Source organism: Strix aluco, chromosome 3, assembly GCF_031877795.1.
Source record: "Strix aluco isolate bStrAlu1 chromosome 3, bStrAlu1.hap1, whole genome shotgun sequence".
In the NCBI taxonomy this organism is placed as follows: domain Eukaryota; kingdom Metazoa; phylum Chordata; class Aves; order Strigiformes; family Strigidae; genus Strix; species Strix aluco.
This window is the reverse complement of record NC_133933.1, coordinates 130,728,115-130,744,978: the sequence shown is the minus strand read 5'-3', so window position 1 is coordinate 130,744,978 and position 16,864 is coordinate 130,728,115. Positions and strand designations below refer to the sequence as shown.

The 16,864-nt window shown below is 46.9% G+C and overlaps 1 protein-coding gene across 6 annotated transcripts in view; it reads left to right on the top strand.

The window, feature by feature from the left end:
* Positions 1 to 16,864, top strand: part of EXTL3 (exostosin like glycosyltransferase 3) — a 134,275-nt gene that overhangs the window by 81,931 nt on the left and 35,480 nt on the right. For all 6 annotated transcript variants that reach the window (XM_074820308.1, XM_074820309.1, XM_074820311.1 and 3 more), the window contains 2 exons: positions 9,591 to 9,719; positions 13,682 to 16,308. In XM_074820308.1, the coding sequence (XP_074676409.1) occupies positions 14,161 to 16,308 (2,148 nt within the window). In that variant the 5' untranslated portion in view covers positions 9,591 to 9,719; positions 13,682 to 14,160. The remainder of the gene's footprint in view (positions 1 to 9,590; positions 9,720 to 13,681; positions 16,309 to 16,864) is intronic.

Genomic DNA, 16,864 nt, shown 5'->3' with positions numbered 1-16,864 from the left:
TGGCTCAGTGAGGAGCACGTGGTGGGACGTCAGAGAGCTTAGAGAAGGTAAGGTGGCAGGTCTTGTTGCTGTGGCTTTTTTACTGTTGTTCCTCTGGGTCTGTAGTAAGTTGGGTGACAGTCCTGTTGTACCCATCACTGTTGAGGTATGTAACGCTGTAGAAGAGGGCGCAGACTGAATTAGGAGGGTTTGTATTTGAAGCAGGTGAAAGGAAATCACTCATGGAGCTCAGCTGTGGAACTCACTGCTGCAAGAAGCTGTGAAACCAAATGTGGTTTTCATTTTCTTTTTTCTTTTTTTTTAACAGTTCAGACTTTGTACATGATTGATTGCTTAAAAAAAGTATATTGGTGGGCACCTTCTCTTCTAGGGCTCATGCAACTCCTATTTGCTAGTGGTATGGGGAAAACTGTTCTGAATAAGCTGTTCTGTGCGTAAGATTTATGAGTATTTTGCACAAAAGCAGCTGGAAATGAGCACTCAGGAGTGAGGGATTGAAGTGGATGGATCATTGGTTTGATCTAATATAGCCATCCTTGTGGTTTTTTATTATTTTTATTGGATTCTATACAGTGGTCAAATTGAGTTGTGAATTTTGTGGCTATCTTAATGACTTTGTTCCAAGCCGATGCCTTCACGTCTGTCTGCATGGCACGTTCGCGGTGGAGTTGGTGGCTGTGTCGCTGAGCCCTTCAAAGCGCGTGTTCACCGGCAGCTTTCCCAGGCTCTGGGAACATCTCCCCTTTTCTTGGCTGGGCATCAGGTATTTACTCTGGACACGAGCAGTTTTTGTCCAGTGGATGGCAATAGTTAACTCATGCACTAGCCAACCTATTATGCTGTTAAGCATAAAAAGAAGATAGCTGTGCTGTCCCCTGCAATATTTTTGTGCAATGTGAGCCATTTATGGTTCAAGCCACTGAGATAAGAGTGAGATGGCACAGCATGACTGATGCTAGGCCTCACTCTTCTGCCCACAGTAACTGATATAAATGGCCAGAAGAGATGTTTGTGGCTTCCTTGTCCATTAGGACCTCTCGGCATCTATTCTGCAAATGGTCCCTGAAGCTGGCGTGAGTTGGAAATGGTCTGATCTTTGGGATGATGGCTGGGAGACAGCAGCTCGTGTTGGAAGAGATTGCTTCATCTGCATGAGCATTGTGCTGGCATTGTGTCCCACTGCCCGTTTCTGAGCTGCTCCGAGGACATTTGGCCCCACTTACCCAGCAAAAATAGCTGTTGTGTGTTGGAGATTTCTGCCTGGAGTATTTTTAAGCCTGGTGTGTCCTTGCCAAAGTAGCTTCAGCCTTCCCAAATGTACCCCCTCTGCTAACATTTGGATTCTCTTCACCTTCTGTTGTGAACGGGCAGGTGGGACTGCGCATGGTGAGGATTACTTGGGCAATCTCCGAAGTGCAGAGCGCATCCACAATATCCGTGGCACACAGTTTCTCTGGGCCGTGAAAGCACGGTAACAACATTAACTGTTCAAAGCCCTGCACATCCTGCTGTCAATCCAGGGAAACTGTTAAGCTATTGACTTCGCAAAAACTTGGCTGGTTTAAGCTGCTCAGTGCTAGCACCAGTCTCACCACTCATTGCAGTGGATGAATAGCTAAAGCGTTTGGATTATATGATTACATCAGACAGATTGTCTCAAAGCCACAAGGTATTTAGCTGGCCTGTGTGTTTGATACCAGTTAATAAGGATTTCTTTAAAAAGACGCTATTTCTTAGCATTAGGCGTTCTTTAATGTTGTCAGAGTGTTCTAATAAAATGGGACTTTGGCATCTGGTCTTATCTGTTAGTCTTCCAATAACTGTTGAATCCATCAGCTGCATTCACTCAGATTGGAGGGATAGAGCTCACCAAAGCATTAACTCCCTATAAATGTCCTGGAAATAGGAAACCGAGGCTGTTTATGGGGTACTGGTGAACCCCATGGAAGATCGAAGGCATCAAACAGTCAGTATTGAGGCTTCATTTGTGCTGGTGTTCCCAGAAGCACTTGTTGGGGCTACATTGAGACGACAGATGATATTTTTCTCTAAGTACAGTGCTGAGCATCGCAGAGGCTGTTAAAAGTGCCTGACTAAATTAATAATCATTCCAGCTGTTTCTCCAGCTAGCTAACAGGACACCATTAGGTTCAGGAGAGCAGCTGGGAAGTGGCTTCAGACCGGGCTGTGTGCTTGACAGGTTTTTGGTTTCAAAGGCAGAGGATTTAGAGGAAAAAAAAACCACCCGACAACCAACTCACACAAGGAGTCATGCTTTGGTGCCTCGGCCTGGAAAGCAGCGCTGAAGCTAAAAGCTCTATTAGTGGGTTTCAATTTACTCGGGCTGAATCCTTCCCTGAGGAATGCTCATGTTCTGTGGAATTACAGGGTTCGGTGTGATAATGTTTTTCTCCTTTATTGCTCCCTTTTGCACTTCCTCGGTGTGAGCAGGCAAAGCAGCAAAGCTCTCGCAGAGACTGGAGAGGCGTGAGAGCACTCAAGGGTTTGCATGGGAGTGCAGCTCTGTTAGACCAGGAGTTGTGTGGGCACAGCAAGATGCGGTCTAAGGAGGCTTCAGAAATAATAAATATCAACAGAGGAAACCAGTGCTGGGTGTCTGCCCTCAAACTGCTGGTCGCTGGGTGACTTGCTGCAAGGAAGGAGGGTGGAGATGGGTCACAGGGAAGCATGAAGGAGGACATGGATGAACTAAGCTGATGGGCTGACAGCGCTCATCTGTGGAGGGTGCAGAAGACACAGTGAGATGCTGGGGTTGTGGGAGAGGGAGAACAGGAGAGACCCAAAGGGGGGAAAGTGGGATTTGGGCAGCAGAGGAAAGGTGGTGAGAGAGGGGCAGAGAAAATGATCTCAGCAGCTGCATTTTGCGCGGCTACTCCTGTATCCTGCAGCTGTTCATTAGAAATTCTGTTTATGCCACAGGGAGTTTTGGAGTCTCTGAAGCTGACACAGTTTTAATAGACAAAGACATTTTGAGTGCAGCACATCTGCTCCGGGATGCTAAGGAACAGGCTCCGTGCAGCAATGCCATTGGTTGAAGCATTACATCGTGCTTTTTTTATTTTAAGACCTTCTCTCTTTTATCCTAAAAAGTAATTTTTGAGGTCAGAAGAAGTGCTGTGTTTGCTCCTTAAGTTTGCAGTCCTTAAACAGTCCTGCTGTACTCTTCCTAATATCCCTGATTTCCCAGCCCTGAGAGTTAGTAGAATCACCTTTTACTTTGAAGGATCCTAAGGCATTTCACAAAAGTGGCCATCATGGAGGTGTGAAGCAATGGTTCAGTAAGGGATGCGCTGCGTAACACGAGAGTGCAAAAAAATGTCATCGTGAGTATGGGATCTGACTTGTGCTTCCCAGGGTATGGAGGGTTGCTGATGCCTCCCGAGCCCCAGGTGTGAGCTGGGAACTGGAAGTGTCCAAGTAATATTAAATAATATGTGAATTATGTATATGACAAGAATTTCATAAAACTAGGGAGTTTGGCTGTTAACCGTTTTGGTGGGTTTTTCTCCTGTTAAGTTTCAGATCTTAAGAAACACTAGAAGGGAACCAGCAGGCTTGGGCTGCATCTCGCCCAGGCTGCAGCGGTGAAGTTGTGTTGGGACCCTCAGCACGGGCACAAGCTTGGGGCTGGAGGGAGCAGAAGCCTCCTTTGCTTCTCTGATGAGCTAATATAACACTGCATTAGTAAAAATTTGGTGAGTGGATATATTAAACTGATCAATTTATTTCTGGGCAGATTCAATCTAACCCTTAGCTTAACTTTTATAGCCTGTGCCTTTCCAAAACCCATCTAATCTTGCTCAGTGATTGAATCTACCTTGTGCAGGTGAAAAGATAATTCCTTCCTGCACCTCCAGCTTTGGCCAAGTTTCTTTTGGTTCCTCTTTCCCTGACCTCTCTCTTAGGCCTTCATTAAACAGGACAGCGTAACTTTGCCCTTCCTAACTGGTCTGTTATTACTACATCTGTCTCCCCATGTTTTCTGTGTTTTTGTACCTACCTGTTATAGGAGCAGTCTCTGTGCCGGACACACAAGCTGAGTAGAGTTTGCTGTTTCCCATCCTGCCTTTTCCATGGACTGGGTGGTGTTAGTCTTCGCTAGCCATGCAGCTTGAGACTAGGTTGTTTATGTTTCTTTATGATATCTTGCAAGTGAAGCTCTGGGCACCAGTGACAAAGCAGCACACAGTGTGTGTCAAATTATCCAGCATTTCAAATCCGAGCAACGACTTCGCTTTGTAGAAATTTAATTATTATGCATTCTGCTAGTGCTTATCTTCTATCATACACTCTTCTGCAGGTTAATAACTTCATTAAGCACACCCACAAGCTTCAGGCACTGCGTTTCGTTCTCTCTGTGTATTTTGAAGTGACATATTTGGCTGCTTTCACATCTGCACATCCTAACCTGTACAGTGCAAGTGTCCTGCACAGACTTTCATTAGCTGGACTGCAAACATTTGATTTGTTAGGCCAGCTTAAGTCACCTGGTCAAGTTCCTCTTTGCTTTGCATGACTATGGTAATTAGCTTTTATTTCTTTATTTCAGCCATCATAACGTTGCTTTAGCTGGCAGAGATCTTACCTGAAAGGTCTGTACCAGTGGTGTCTCTTGGTTTCGGGTGGGGACTTTGGCGCAGTGCTTACGCCAACAGCATTTTTACAAGGATGCTACATGCTGTATCGCTTTCTGCCAGCACGTAGGAACCTTGTACAGGAGGGAGATCTGTAGATACACTTCATGGTGCTCTCTGAGTCTTTTAAGGATAGGCCATGCCCTGGGGAGCTCACAGGTTAAACAGATGGGGAGAGGAATGGCCAGACAGGCGTGTTCACTGTGGCTCAGTTCACCACTGAGCCGGGGCTTTAGAAAAGGCTTGCCAAGGTGCAGTGCTGGGTTGATGAGTGAAAGGAGCTCCTGGGGGGTCCAAGAAAGAAACAGGAGGTAAACACTGTGTGTTACAACCCTGAAGGACCAGTAAAGCTGTGGGCATTTGTGTGATGGGGGAAGAAGAAGCAGGACAGTCGTCGACTTTCTAAGAAGCTTAGAAAAAGGAGAGACTGTCCTTAGATTTATTTTTTTCCCATGGCTGACCTTAAGCTTAACCATCCTTCTTTACCAAGACAGGGACAGGACAGCCTGCTCTCCACTCCATCCTAGTCTGGGCTTGATTTTTGTTGGAGGTGTGTTTTCTCCAAAGCAGTTATTGTGATTCCATCTCTCTGTGCAGAGTGCTTTTCCACTCTGGTATGTGGCCAAATCTACATGAGTCTTCACATTCCAAAGCCTGCCTGTGCACAAGCACTACCAGCTACTGGTATAACAGCAGTAGTGGGGTTAGGACAGCTTTTACACAAGCCTAGCAGAGGTGGTGACATGATGGTGTGTGGGACGGTGACATCTTTCTCCTAAAACTTCTTCAGATGATGAAGATGCAGATTAGTTGAGCCACTGGGTTCCTGCTGTGTTGCATGCCTGTGAGTGCAGCAGAAAAGCATTTAATGTCCATCACCTAATTGGGACTCAGGTGCCTGGTAATAAGAGGGGTTTTTACCCATAGGACCCCATTTGAAACTAGTCCAAATTAATAGAGTCCTGGCAATAGTTGTGTTTGTGCATCTGAATTTCTAGCTTGCGTTGTAATGAACTGTGTTGGAAAAGAACCCACCTGCTATATCAATATGGGTGATTACGGCACGTCAGGTAATTTAGTTATTTGGCATGATCGATCGGGCTGTCTGAAACAGAGCGGCCTCCACTTACGTAGTGATGAAGTGTTCTCCAAAAAGTGCAGAAGGCCGTCAGCTTGCTAATGAGGCTGCGTGCAGCTGCCCGCCCCACGCATCAAAGGCTTTTCTGAGAGGAGAGGAAAAGCTGGTGTTAGACACACAGCAGCACAGATACAAATGGGAAGACAGGGAGCGAGTGAAAGAGCGATGCCAGGGAGGGAAGGTACATTTGGAGTTGGTTAGCCTGGTTGATTTGGCCACGTAGCACTGATGAATTTAATGTCACTGCACCTTGCTTGCATGTAGCAGTCGGGGTTTTCTGGTTTCTATAGGTTTTCTGTGGATGTAAACTTCCCAACGTGCCTGGTCATGCAGACTGACTGCTGACCTGCCCCCTTGCCTGCTGAAGTCTGTGAGAAGCCACCTATATGATTCTGTGTTTGTTAGAGGCCCCTCGGTGAAGATGCTCCATCTCCAGAACTGGCTTCTTTCCTGCGTGTGGGAAATGGTGCAGACTTTCCAGAAGATTCATAGAGACAGGTTATTTTCCATAGTGACCCACCCTGCTAAGTGAGATGCTGTTAAACATTGTGTGTGTTTCTGTGCTCTTTGGGCAATATTTCCTTTTTTCTTTTAACTTATCCAAGACAAAGAAAATTTTAAATTTATGCTTAAGTACGACCTGAAGCATCTATTAGAAAGCAGGAGCCTGAATTCTGCCACGTTTATTTGCGGCTGAAGAAGTGGTGACAATGGCAATTTAGGGAGGTGTGAGAGGTTTGTATTTTTGCCTTGGGGAATATAATGTGCCTGAGCTATCTAGGGCTGAAAACCACAAAGAATACCAAAGGACTTGAGCTGTCTCACTAAGTCAGTGTTTGGAAAGCCAGCCCTCTCCTCCTGTCTGGAGTTGACCTCTGCCTGCTTCTCTCACACGATGCGAAACGCCTGGCTCTTCACTGTGGTTTTACTTCAAGACAGTTCTTCATTAATTGCTTCAAGGCAAAAGCAAAAAGAGCCTTTCCTTCCTCCCACACCTAATCTATCCCATTTAGCAGCGAGCAGATCAGCCACGCACTGAGTAGCTTGTGCCACTGCGCACAACGGAGTGAAGTACCTGCTTCCTGCGTCCCAAAAAAATCTTCAGCGCTTCGTAAATGGGAACACAGTGAGCAGCACAACATCAGCTTTCTTGTAAAGCTCTGCCCTGCGGTCCCTTGCTCTGCGATTTGAGGGGGGGGGGGGGGGGGGGCGGGGAATTGCATCGAGGGTGCTCTGCCGTTCGGTACCGCAGAATATAAAAAGATTTGCTCGTAAGCTGGCTATTTCTTTGTGCGGAGAAGTGCTTGTGTGCAGCCTGGAAGAATAAATAAAACAATATGGCTTGTTTATTACCAGAAAACAACACTAAATAATAAATTTAAGAACTAAAAGCTCAATATGTAAAGTAGATTTTGCACTGCATTATGCAAAAAGCAAGAAGGCACCGGAGAAGGAAACTGCTGGAAAAAGGCAGGGTAGGAAGATGGACGATCTTGTGGACAGGACAATTAGATGTGAAGTGAATCCCAAGCTGGTGCAGCTTCTAGGGTGAACTCAGGCAAGTTGTTTCTCCGTACCTCCATTACCTGCTCTCTGAGAACTGGATGAGGTTTTACTATCTTAAGGATTTAATCAAAATAAATGAATGTTCACGAACCACTCTGTTAACCTCAGCTGAGGAGCACGACAGACCTTTGCAGAGGGCAAAGCAGGCAGGTTTCTGCATACACTTCAGGGAGAGATTTCTGTAGCTTTTGCTTGCCACAATACTGAACATCTCCTGGAGTGTGCTCTTGTCCCTGTGCTCCAGATGGGGAAAAAAAAGCTGCGAGCCAGACTGTCAGTTCTTCACTTGTCCTCCTTGAAGCAGTTTGAGTTCACCTTTTGCTTTGTAAAGAGGGAGAATGGGGCATGGAGGTTGTGTGATTTCCCCTGGGTGCTGGGGAGTGGCAGTGTTAGAGCTGGGGGCAGACCCAGGACATCTTGACTCCAGGTTTCTGCTCACATTTCTGAATTATTGCCACCTGAGAGCCCAGGCACAGCATCATAGAATCATTTAGGTTGGAAGGGACTTCTAGAGGTCTCTGAACCTGGGCATTGTCCAGCTAAGTTTTGAGTATCTTTTGGCCTCCTATCCCAAGGGCTGGCTTTGGCTAAGCAGATACTGGCCAGAGCTGCAGTTTGAGGGCACTCCCCACGTCATGTGTTTTTTCATTCTGCCAGTGCTGAAGCCCTGGAAGATGTTTGCTGTCATCACAGACAGATTTTGGGGTTGCAGGTAATCTGCAGGAGGAACCCCGACTCCCAATCCTTCCTGTCCTCCTCTTCCTGCTTCCAGCCTGGATGTCCAGTTCCCACTTCTCCCTCCCTTCTCTTCCTTCCTTCCGTTCTGTGGTGATGAGGCAGCTCAACTTCCATCCTTGAGGGAGCAGCACTCTGTTTTACTTCCACACCTGTGATGGTCAGCTCCACCATCTCTTCTGGCTATCAGTTTCCCTGTTCACCTGCCATCAGCTCCCAAAAGCACCAGCAGAAGTACACACAGATGTGCATCTTGGGATCTTGAGCCTGTTGGGGTTTATCAGCTGATGATGCTGCTGCTGAGGAGCGGCTGAGGGAACTGGGGGGGTTTAGTCTGGAGAAGAGGAGGCTGAGGGGAGACCTCATGGCCCTCTCCAACTCCCTGACAGGAGGGTGCAGAGAGGGGGGATGAGCTCTTGAGCCAAGGAACCAGCGCCAGGACAAGAGGGAATGGCCTCAAGCTGCGCCAGGGCAGGGTCAGACTGGCTCTTAGGAAGGATTTCTTTGCAGAAGGGGTTGTTGGGCGTTGGAATGGGCTGCCCAGGGCAGGGGGGGAGTCCCCATCCCTGGAGGGGTTGAAGAGTCGGGTTGACCCAGCACTGAGGGATCTGGTGGAGTTGGGAACGGTCAGTGTGAGGTTCATGGTTGGACTGGAGGATCTTCAAGGGCTTTTCCAACCTAGATGATCCTGTGAAAGCCAGTGTCTGTGTTGTCTGGGACCTGTTCCCAACAGAGCACACAAGCAGCACAGGGGAAGTGTAGAATAACAGGGCAAACACATGTGATACTTCTCCTAATATTATTCAGCCGCTGCCTTCTTCAGCACACGTGGCTTCCTAGTGTTGCTGGAGCGAGCACATGAAGGGGCTCTCTTGGAGGTTTTTTCCCAGGACCCCTTTACCCTGCACATGCCCAGCTGTGGATAGGGAGCATGGCTGGAAGAAGCTTTGGCTTCGTGTGGAGCTGCAAATGTGGTGAATGTTCCTCGGTTTAGATAAAAGCTTCCTAAAGCCAGGGATGCAGTTTATCCTCTGAATTTACAGATTACAAGACCTTTTACGGCCTGTGCGTGTAGCAGTGTTGATCTTAGCCTAGGAGGATTCCTCTGTACCTGTGAGCTCTCGAGATGGTACAAATCCCTCGTGATGATCCCTAAGGCTGTAGCATGCAAAGCATTTCAGAGTGAATTTTCCATCTGCTCCTTTCAAAGATCTGCTCTCAAATGTACCTTCAAGCACACACCTAATAGATTTATTCTCCTTGTTCAACTGCTTCTGTTCCCAAAGTGATCGGAGATTTGGGTTGTAATCCTTTCCTTTGAGAGCATTAGGAAGTAGAAAGTTATCATTGCTGAAGGGCTATGCTGTGTTTGTTTCTTTTCCATTTCACCAGAATCTCTGTTCTAAAGGGGGTTTTCTTTGTTAAGCAGAATTTTCTGCTTCTACGTTAAAAAAAAGAAAAAAGTGACTTTTTTTTTTCTTTGATTTCCTTTTTAGTGCTGGTGAAAAAGAGACCTGGCAATAGAAACTGTCTATTCAAGACTGGACAGGTGAAGCACAGGAGCCACTAACACGCACTCCCTGACATCCTTCGCCGTTCATCAGGAGGGAGCCTGTGTGACAGAGGTGGGTACGGTGCTTCGTTCTCCAGGGAGAGAGCCAGCACAGCAGAAAGTTTGTGAAGGTAACATAGCAACGATAACACTGCAGGCACATCATTTGATGGGTAAAGAGAGCAAGGGTGAGTAGGGGTATGTACAGACAGAGTTTGGGAGCTCTAATTTACCAGATGCAGGATCCCTGTGGATTTTCTTCCTGGAAAGTTCACTGCAGTCTGTGCCTAATAGTTATTTATTGCTGTGCTAAGCTCTGGAGGACCGTAAGTTTAAAATTTCCAGGCTCTGTTCACAAATATGCTGAGAAAGGAACAATATTTCCCTAATTTTATAGGGTGATGGACAAAAGGAGGTGTAAGTGGGGAGGAATAGGTGTGCTCAGGTGTTTGCAGAAGGACCTTGGTGACTGAACATTGGCAGAGTAATGACTCCACGGGCATCCACAGATCAGACCAGCCTGGCTGTTTCTACTAGAAAGGCAAAATGAGGGAGAACCTCGGGCATTCCCATAATTTCACTGGCACGGGGAATGCCTACTGTGGAGTTGAGGAAAGCTGAGAACGCAGCCCGAGATTTGAACTAAGATGTGACAACGTGCTCAAAAAGCAGTTTAGTCTCGCAGCCCTGTGCCTGTGGGAGAAGGAACTGCAGCGTGCAAACCTGTCGTGCCCAAGAAGTCGGTCAGGTTGGCACTGGGGAAGAGGCTCTGGTAATTATTGAGCTTCTGATTTCCTAAGAGCTCTTCCTGCCTCCTTTGTGTGTGTGTGTGTGTGTGTGTGTGTAAATTAGGTCTATCAGGCAGCAACATCGTGTTATCATGTCAACAAGAGTTTCTCAGTGTGGGGCTCAATCAGTTTAAAGAACTAAATAGTATTTGGGAGTGAGAGAAATGAGTTCGCTAGAAAACCCAGCAAACTAACTTGTTTCTCCTCCTCCCAAACTTCTTTTTGGGAACTATGGAAAGCAACAGCCTTTTTCCCCAGGGCTACTTATTGCTCTTAAACACACCACTGAAGTCTCTCTTGGTAAAACCACAGATTGGGTTTTTACTTTGCTTTTTTTTTTTTTTTTCCTTGAAGTCCTAATAATAATGTGTTACAACCTCAGGCTCTATCGAGTTGATGAGGAATAAAGTCTTAGTAATGAAGAAGAGTCTGAGAGTGTGTCTAAAGTGCTTGCCTTATCGCCAGCACATATTTCATACTGACAGTCAATACTTTTAACTGATCCTAAGCCACGTGTGTTGCATTTTAAATGTCTCCCCAGCCTGCTCTGGTCTTTCCCGCATGGTCTCTTCCAAACTAGTGTCAGAGTCAGTCTGTCAGCTTCTGGTTTCTGAGCGTAGGGATTTTTTAAATTCACAGCCCATGTTTTTAGGTCAGGAGGATAAAGTTTGTTCTGTGTCAACTGAATGGAAGGGCCGGAGGAGCCACTGGAAGGATTAGGTGTCAGAACAGCTGCAGAGGATCATGTGTGGGGTGATGGATTTAGCTTTTTCAAGGACCCCAGTTGCCATTTTAGGGAGTCCAGTTTGCCATTTCATTACTGTTTAGGGCTCATAAATGGACAAAGCAAATACAAAGGAACAAGATTTAGATGGAATCTGAGCTGATAACCTCTGGGACTGCCTTTACTGCCTGTGGGGCAACTGTTTTCTCAGGCCAGTCTGAAGCAACACGTCCACGTGCCTCCTTATTTGTTCTTGGCCACGTTTATGATCCCTTGTTTCTGTGTTGTCTCAACACCTTGCAGGCTTTGGCCGCACTTACCCCTTGGCACCCCCAAACAAAACAAAAAGAACCAGCAGAGCTTGTTTTCCCATGCGTGCCTTGAAGTTAAGCTGTTTTTTAGATTCACTGATGTTCCAGTGAGTATGTGCTTTTGGCATTTCCCTCAGGAAAAGGATTAATAGGGCAGCTCTTGTCTCCTGGCTAGCTGTTTGCAGAAAACTGCTAGCAGTTCCAGGATCTTTGCAGCCCCTGTGAGACCAGGTTGAAATAGCAGGGAGTGACCGACTAGCACACACAACACAACGGTGTCAGCATGAGCTTCATTTCCAAGGGAGAGCTTAAAAAGGGGGAAAAATAAAGAAAAATAGACTTTAAAAGCTTTTTTTATTTTTATTATTTTTGCCTTCAGTTGCCTGGTTTGTACACCGGTGCATGCTAAAACCTTCCTGTTGTGTAGCAGAGGTCCCAGAGGCATGATGGAAGTGTGCTGCTATTGCCAGGGCTCCCTGTGCCTGACTGACAGCCCTGGGGATTTACATTCATCACCAACCTCTCGCCCAGCCCGGGCAAATGCAAGTTGGAGTACAGAGAATAGTGTTAAAATGTCCTGCCAGCAGAGCCAAAGCCTCCCCCATCTGCCCACAGCAACTGTGCTGCCAAGATTCAAGAAAGCTGATTTAGCCTTTTGCTGACTTTTTAGCCCTTTTATCTTCCTGACCTTCTGAGATTTATGCCAGTGCTGTTCGCCAGACAACATTATGAATTTAAAATCTGCCTTAATTTTAAGTGTCCGTACTGCGGTGCAACTCAGTTGGGGGGCAGGTTTGGGGGGATTCCCATTTAATTGTGGGGCGTTACGTTACGGACAACAAATGGCCTTGTAACGAAATAGGCCTAGGAATTGTGATTTGTTGCTGCACTTGTTTTCCCTTTCATTATGATTTTTCCTGGTTAAAATCAGATCTCCCATTTATTTTTTCTGACACACACTTGTGTACTACACTGAAAATTATTCCTGACTTCTCTCTGCTCCTTTAAGGTGAACTCCTGTTTTGCTTTGGCCTGTTTCCAGATCTCTGTTTTAGCTGAGATTTGCTTCCTCGTCGTCTTTCTGCTAATTCTTGATGAGTAGATGAGAGGAGTATTAAATAGGTTTAGTGAAAAATGACCGTCACCAGTGTAGATGACTTTTCTCTAATTAAAAATTGAAGCGGAAATGAATAAGCTTCTCTTGAGGCTGTGCAAGAGTCAACGCTAAGCCCAGCACTGTATTCATCAGTGATGTGGGAAGTCCAGTATATGAAAGCATATCCCAGAAACTTAGGTACCTCAGAGGATGCTAATAAAAGGGAAGGGAGAGTTTCTAGTGGCAGCATATTCACACGGCCCAGATTTAAATCTGTTGACATAGACCAAAGACTCAGAGCTGAATTTGCCACGTCCTTGATTTTCATGCCCACGCTAGGTAGGCATTCAGTGCTATAGCAGAGTTTTCCAAGCAAAAAGGCATGTCTAAGCAAGCTGGTACCGCTTGGGTAGTGCGGTACCCAGCAGATCCTAACTTGGGCATCTTTGTTTTGATGTACAGTGTAGCCTTTTCCAGTTTTGACCAGAAATTCTCTCATATGCAGCCAGCCAGCAGGGGTAATCGTAACCAACACGAGTACGTTCCCTGTAAACTTTCCCTTGCAATGAATCAAAAATTTCCAGCAGGAAATGAAAGCAAAACACTTCATCTAAAAATTCCTCATCAGCTCGAGTCACTAGACCAGAACAATAGTGATTACACTCATTTATGCAGTACAAATTCACAACAGTGCTGTGTCCCAGGATCACAACATGCCATTAAAAGGCGGGTGGAGAGAGCAGGTGTACATTAATATCTCCATTTTATACATGAGGAGACAGGGGCTTGCAGATGTTAGGGCAGCTTCTGCAAAGTTACACAGCAAGACAGCGGCAGAAAGAGGAAACCAGATCCAGGGGCTGTGATTTTTCTGGTCTGGCCACCGAAGCATCCAACCCTAATGAAAAGCAGAGTGCCCGGAGAAGGCCATGTGTCCACATCTAATGAATCCCATCGCTTTCTTAGGTTTACTGGTATTAACGCCAGAGGTTTTAGACATGTATGAAGGTTGCTCTTTCGCAGAGAGGACGGTTGCTTTTAAAAACCAGCAATGTCTTAGGTCACTAGGGGGTCGTTTTGTTTGCATTGTCTGAATCTATGATTGTTCCCTTGTAGGAATGGCAGAGCATCAGCCGCGCAGCAGCGATGAGAGAGACTGACATTCGTACAAGTCTCTTCTGGCTCCTTCTCCACAATGGCTGGTGCCTCTGCATATTCATTGGATGGTAATGCAGGATGTCGAGAGCAGCGGTAGAGTTTGGCTTGATCCCATTGTGTTTTTCTTCTGCCGGTTGAGACTTTGAATCACCATGACAACGCTGTGACACTTCCAGCAAAGGTTGCCCACAGACCGGGGGTGGGCTGGGGGTGGGTGAGAAGGTCAATGATTGAGTCTAACAGGATCAAAAGTTGCGCCTGCAGCAAAACGACTGTAGAAAAGCCGTCAGCACGACAAGAAGATGAAATTCCCCTTCTATTGGCTTCTCGTTAAGCAGGCACAATAAAATTTTTTTTTGAGAGAGACTCGCTATAAAAACTCTTTTGGTTATGGCTACTGATCCAACGTGATTGGGCGCGCAGCGACTTTTGAACTCATGACTGGATATACGATGTTGCGGAATGGGGGAGTGGGGAACGGAGGCCAGCCGTGGGTGTTGAGATGGTCCAGTCGGATCCGGCTCACCTGGCTTAGTTTCACCCTCTTCATTATCCTCGTCTTCTTTCCCCTCATCGCCCACTACTACCTAACCACCATCGATGACGCGGACGATGCCGGTAAGCGCATCTTTGGCCCTCGGACCGGCAACGAGCTGTGCGAGGTGAAGCATGTGCAAGACCTGTGCCGCATCCGCGAGTCGGTCAGCGAGGAGCTGCTCCAGCTGGAGGCCAAGCGGCAGGAGCTCAACAGCGAGATCGCCAAGCTCAACTTGAAGATCGAAGCCTGCAAAAAGAGCATTGAAAATGCCAAGCAGGACCTGCTGCAGTTGAAGAACGTCATCAGCCAGACTGAGCATTCCTACAAAGAGCTGATGGCTCAGAACCAGCCCAAGCTCTCCTTGCCCATCCGGCTGCTGCCAGACAAAGATGATGTGACCTTCCCCCTGCCAAAATCCAACCGGAACTGCAGACTACACAACTGCTTTGACTACTCGCGCTGCCCCTTGACATCTGGCTTTCCAGTCTATGTCTACAACAGTGACGATTACCCTTTTGGTAGTTCCTTAGACCCTTTAATCAAACAAGCCTTTGAGGCGACTGTCAGAACTAATGTTTATGTTACTGAAAATGCAAATATTGCTTGTGTGTATATAATTTTAGTGGGGGAAATGCAAGAGCCTGTAATGCCAAAACCTACTGAACTAGAGCAACAGTTGCACTCTTTGCCATATTGGAGGACTGATGGACATAACCATCTCATCATCAATTTATCAAGGAAATCGGAAACGCAGAACTTCATTTACAACATCAGCACTGGGCGGGCCATGATTGCCCAGTCCACCTTTTACGATGTGCAGTATCGACCAGGGTTTGATATTGTGGTATCGCCTCTGGTCCACGCTATGTCTGAACCCAATTTCCTAGAAATCCCGCCCCAGGTGCCAGTCAAGCGTAAATACCTGTTTAGTTTCCAGGGGGAGAAGATCGAGTCTCTCAGATCTAGCTTGCAAGAGGTTCGCTCTTTTGAAGAGGAGATAGAAGGCAATGCCCCAGCTGACTATGACGATCGGATCATCACCACCTTGAAGGCTGTTCAGGACAGCAAGTTGGACTTTGTTTTGGTGGAGTTTACGTGTAAGAACCAGCCTAAGGCGAGTCTGCCCACTGAGTGGGCTCTGTGTGGAGAAAGGGATGACAGACTAGAGCTACTGAAGCTATCTACTTTTGCACTGATAATCACCCCAGGGGACACCCATTTAGTGATCTCCGCCGGGTGTGCCATGAGACTGTTTGAGGCTCTGGAAGTTGGAGCCATCCCGGTGGTTCTCGGAGAGCAAGTTCAGCTACCCTATAATGATGTGATCCGGTGGAACGAGGCAGCCTTAATTATACCAAAGCCACGTATCACAGAAGTGCACTTTCTTCTGAGAAGCATTTCTGACAACGATCTCCTTGCCATGAGGAGGCAGGGCCGCTTCTTGTGGGAGACCTACTTCTCCACCTCCGACAACGTGTTCAGCACAGTCTTAGCTATCATAAGGACTCGAATCCAAATCCCAGCTGCTCCTATCCGAGAAGAAACTGCTGTGGAGATTCCCCACCGGTCTGGCAAAGCTGCTGGTACAGACCCCAATATGGCAGACAACGGTGACCTGGACTTGGGGCCTGTGGAAACAGAACCACCCTATGCATCTCCCAAATATCTCCGCAATTTCACCCTCACTGCAATGGACATCTACCGGAATTGGAATTCTGCTCCAGGGCCTTTCCACCTCTTCCCCTATACTCCCTTTGACCCTGTTTTACCATCAGAAGCAAAATTTTTGGGGTCTGGGACTGGATTTCGACCAATTGGTGGAGGAGCAGGTGGCTCTGGGAAGGAGTTCCAGGCTGCTTTGGGTGGCAACGTCCCCCGGGAGCAGTTCACAGTAGTGATGTTGACTTATGAGCGGGAGGAAGTGTTGATGAACTCCCTAGAAAGGCTCAATGGTCTCCCGTACTTAAATAAAGTTGTGGTAGTGTGGAACTCTCCCAAGCTTCCCTCTGAGGATCTCTTGTGGCCAGACATTGGCGTCCCAATCATGGTAAGAAAAAGATGTAGCTACTCTGGTCTTGCTGCCTGGTGGGGTTTGTGAATTAGAGTTGGCTGTAGCTCTTCTGTAGCGTGTCAGCTCAGCTTAAGTCATCTAGGACAGCATTCATTTCACATGGTTGTAGATGTCTGTACCTGATCTGGATGCTTTCTCATCGGAGAAAAACAGGGAGATTACAGGTATGACTCATCTGACCCATTTTAAGTGTTTTCATGAGAATACCGTGGCTCCTGCTCTAGAAACGCCGGTTTCTCTCCACTGGCTTTGAAGGGAGGCCGATGTTCAGAGGTGGATGCCTGTGCTCTGTGGATGCATGAACTTAGGCAAGATGAATTGCTGTTGTGAGAGAATTCGTTCGATGGCCTTTGGGTTATGAAATACAGGAGCTGTTACGCAGGAGAGCTTAAATTGTAAAAATACGGGATCTTTAGAGGTGCCAGGTGTTTAGCACTCGGGAAAGAGTAATTGCTTGTATGGAGCCTGATATGAATCTCGGGGCTTGAAGCTAGAGATTCTTGCTTATTGGAAATCTTTGCTTAGACTCTTG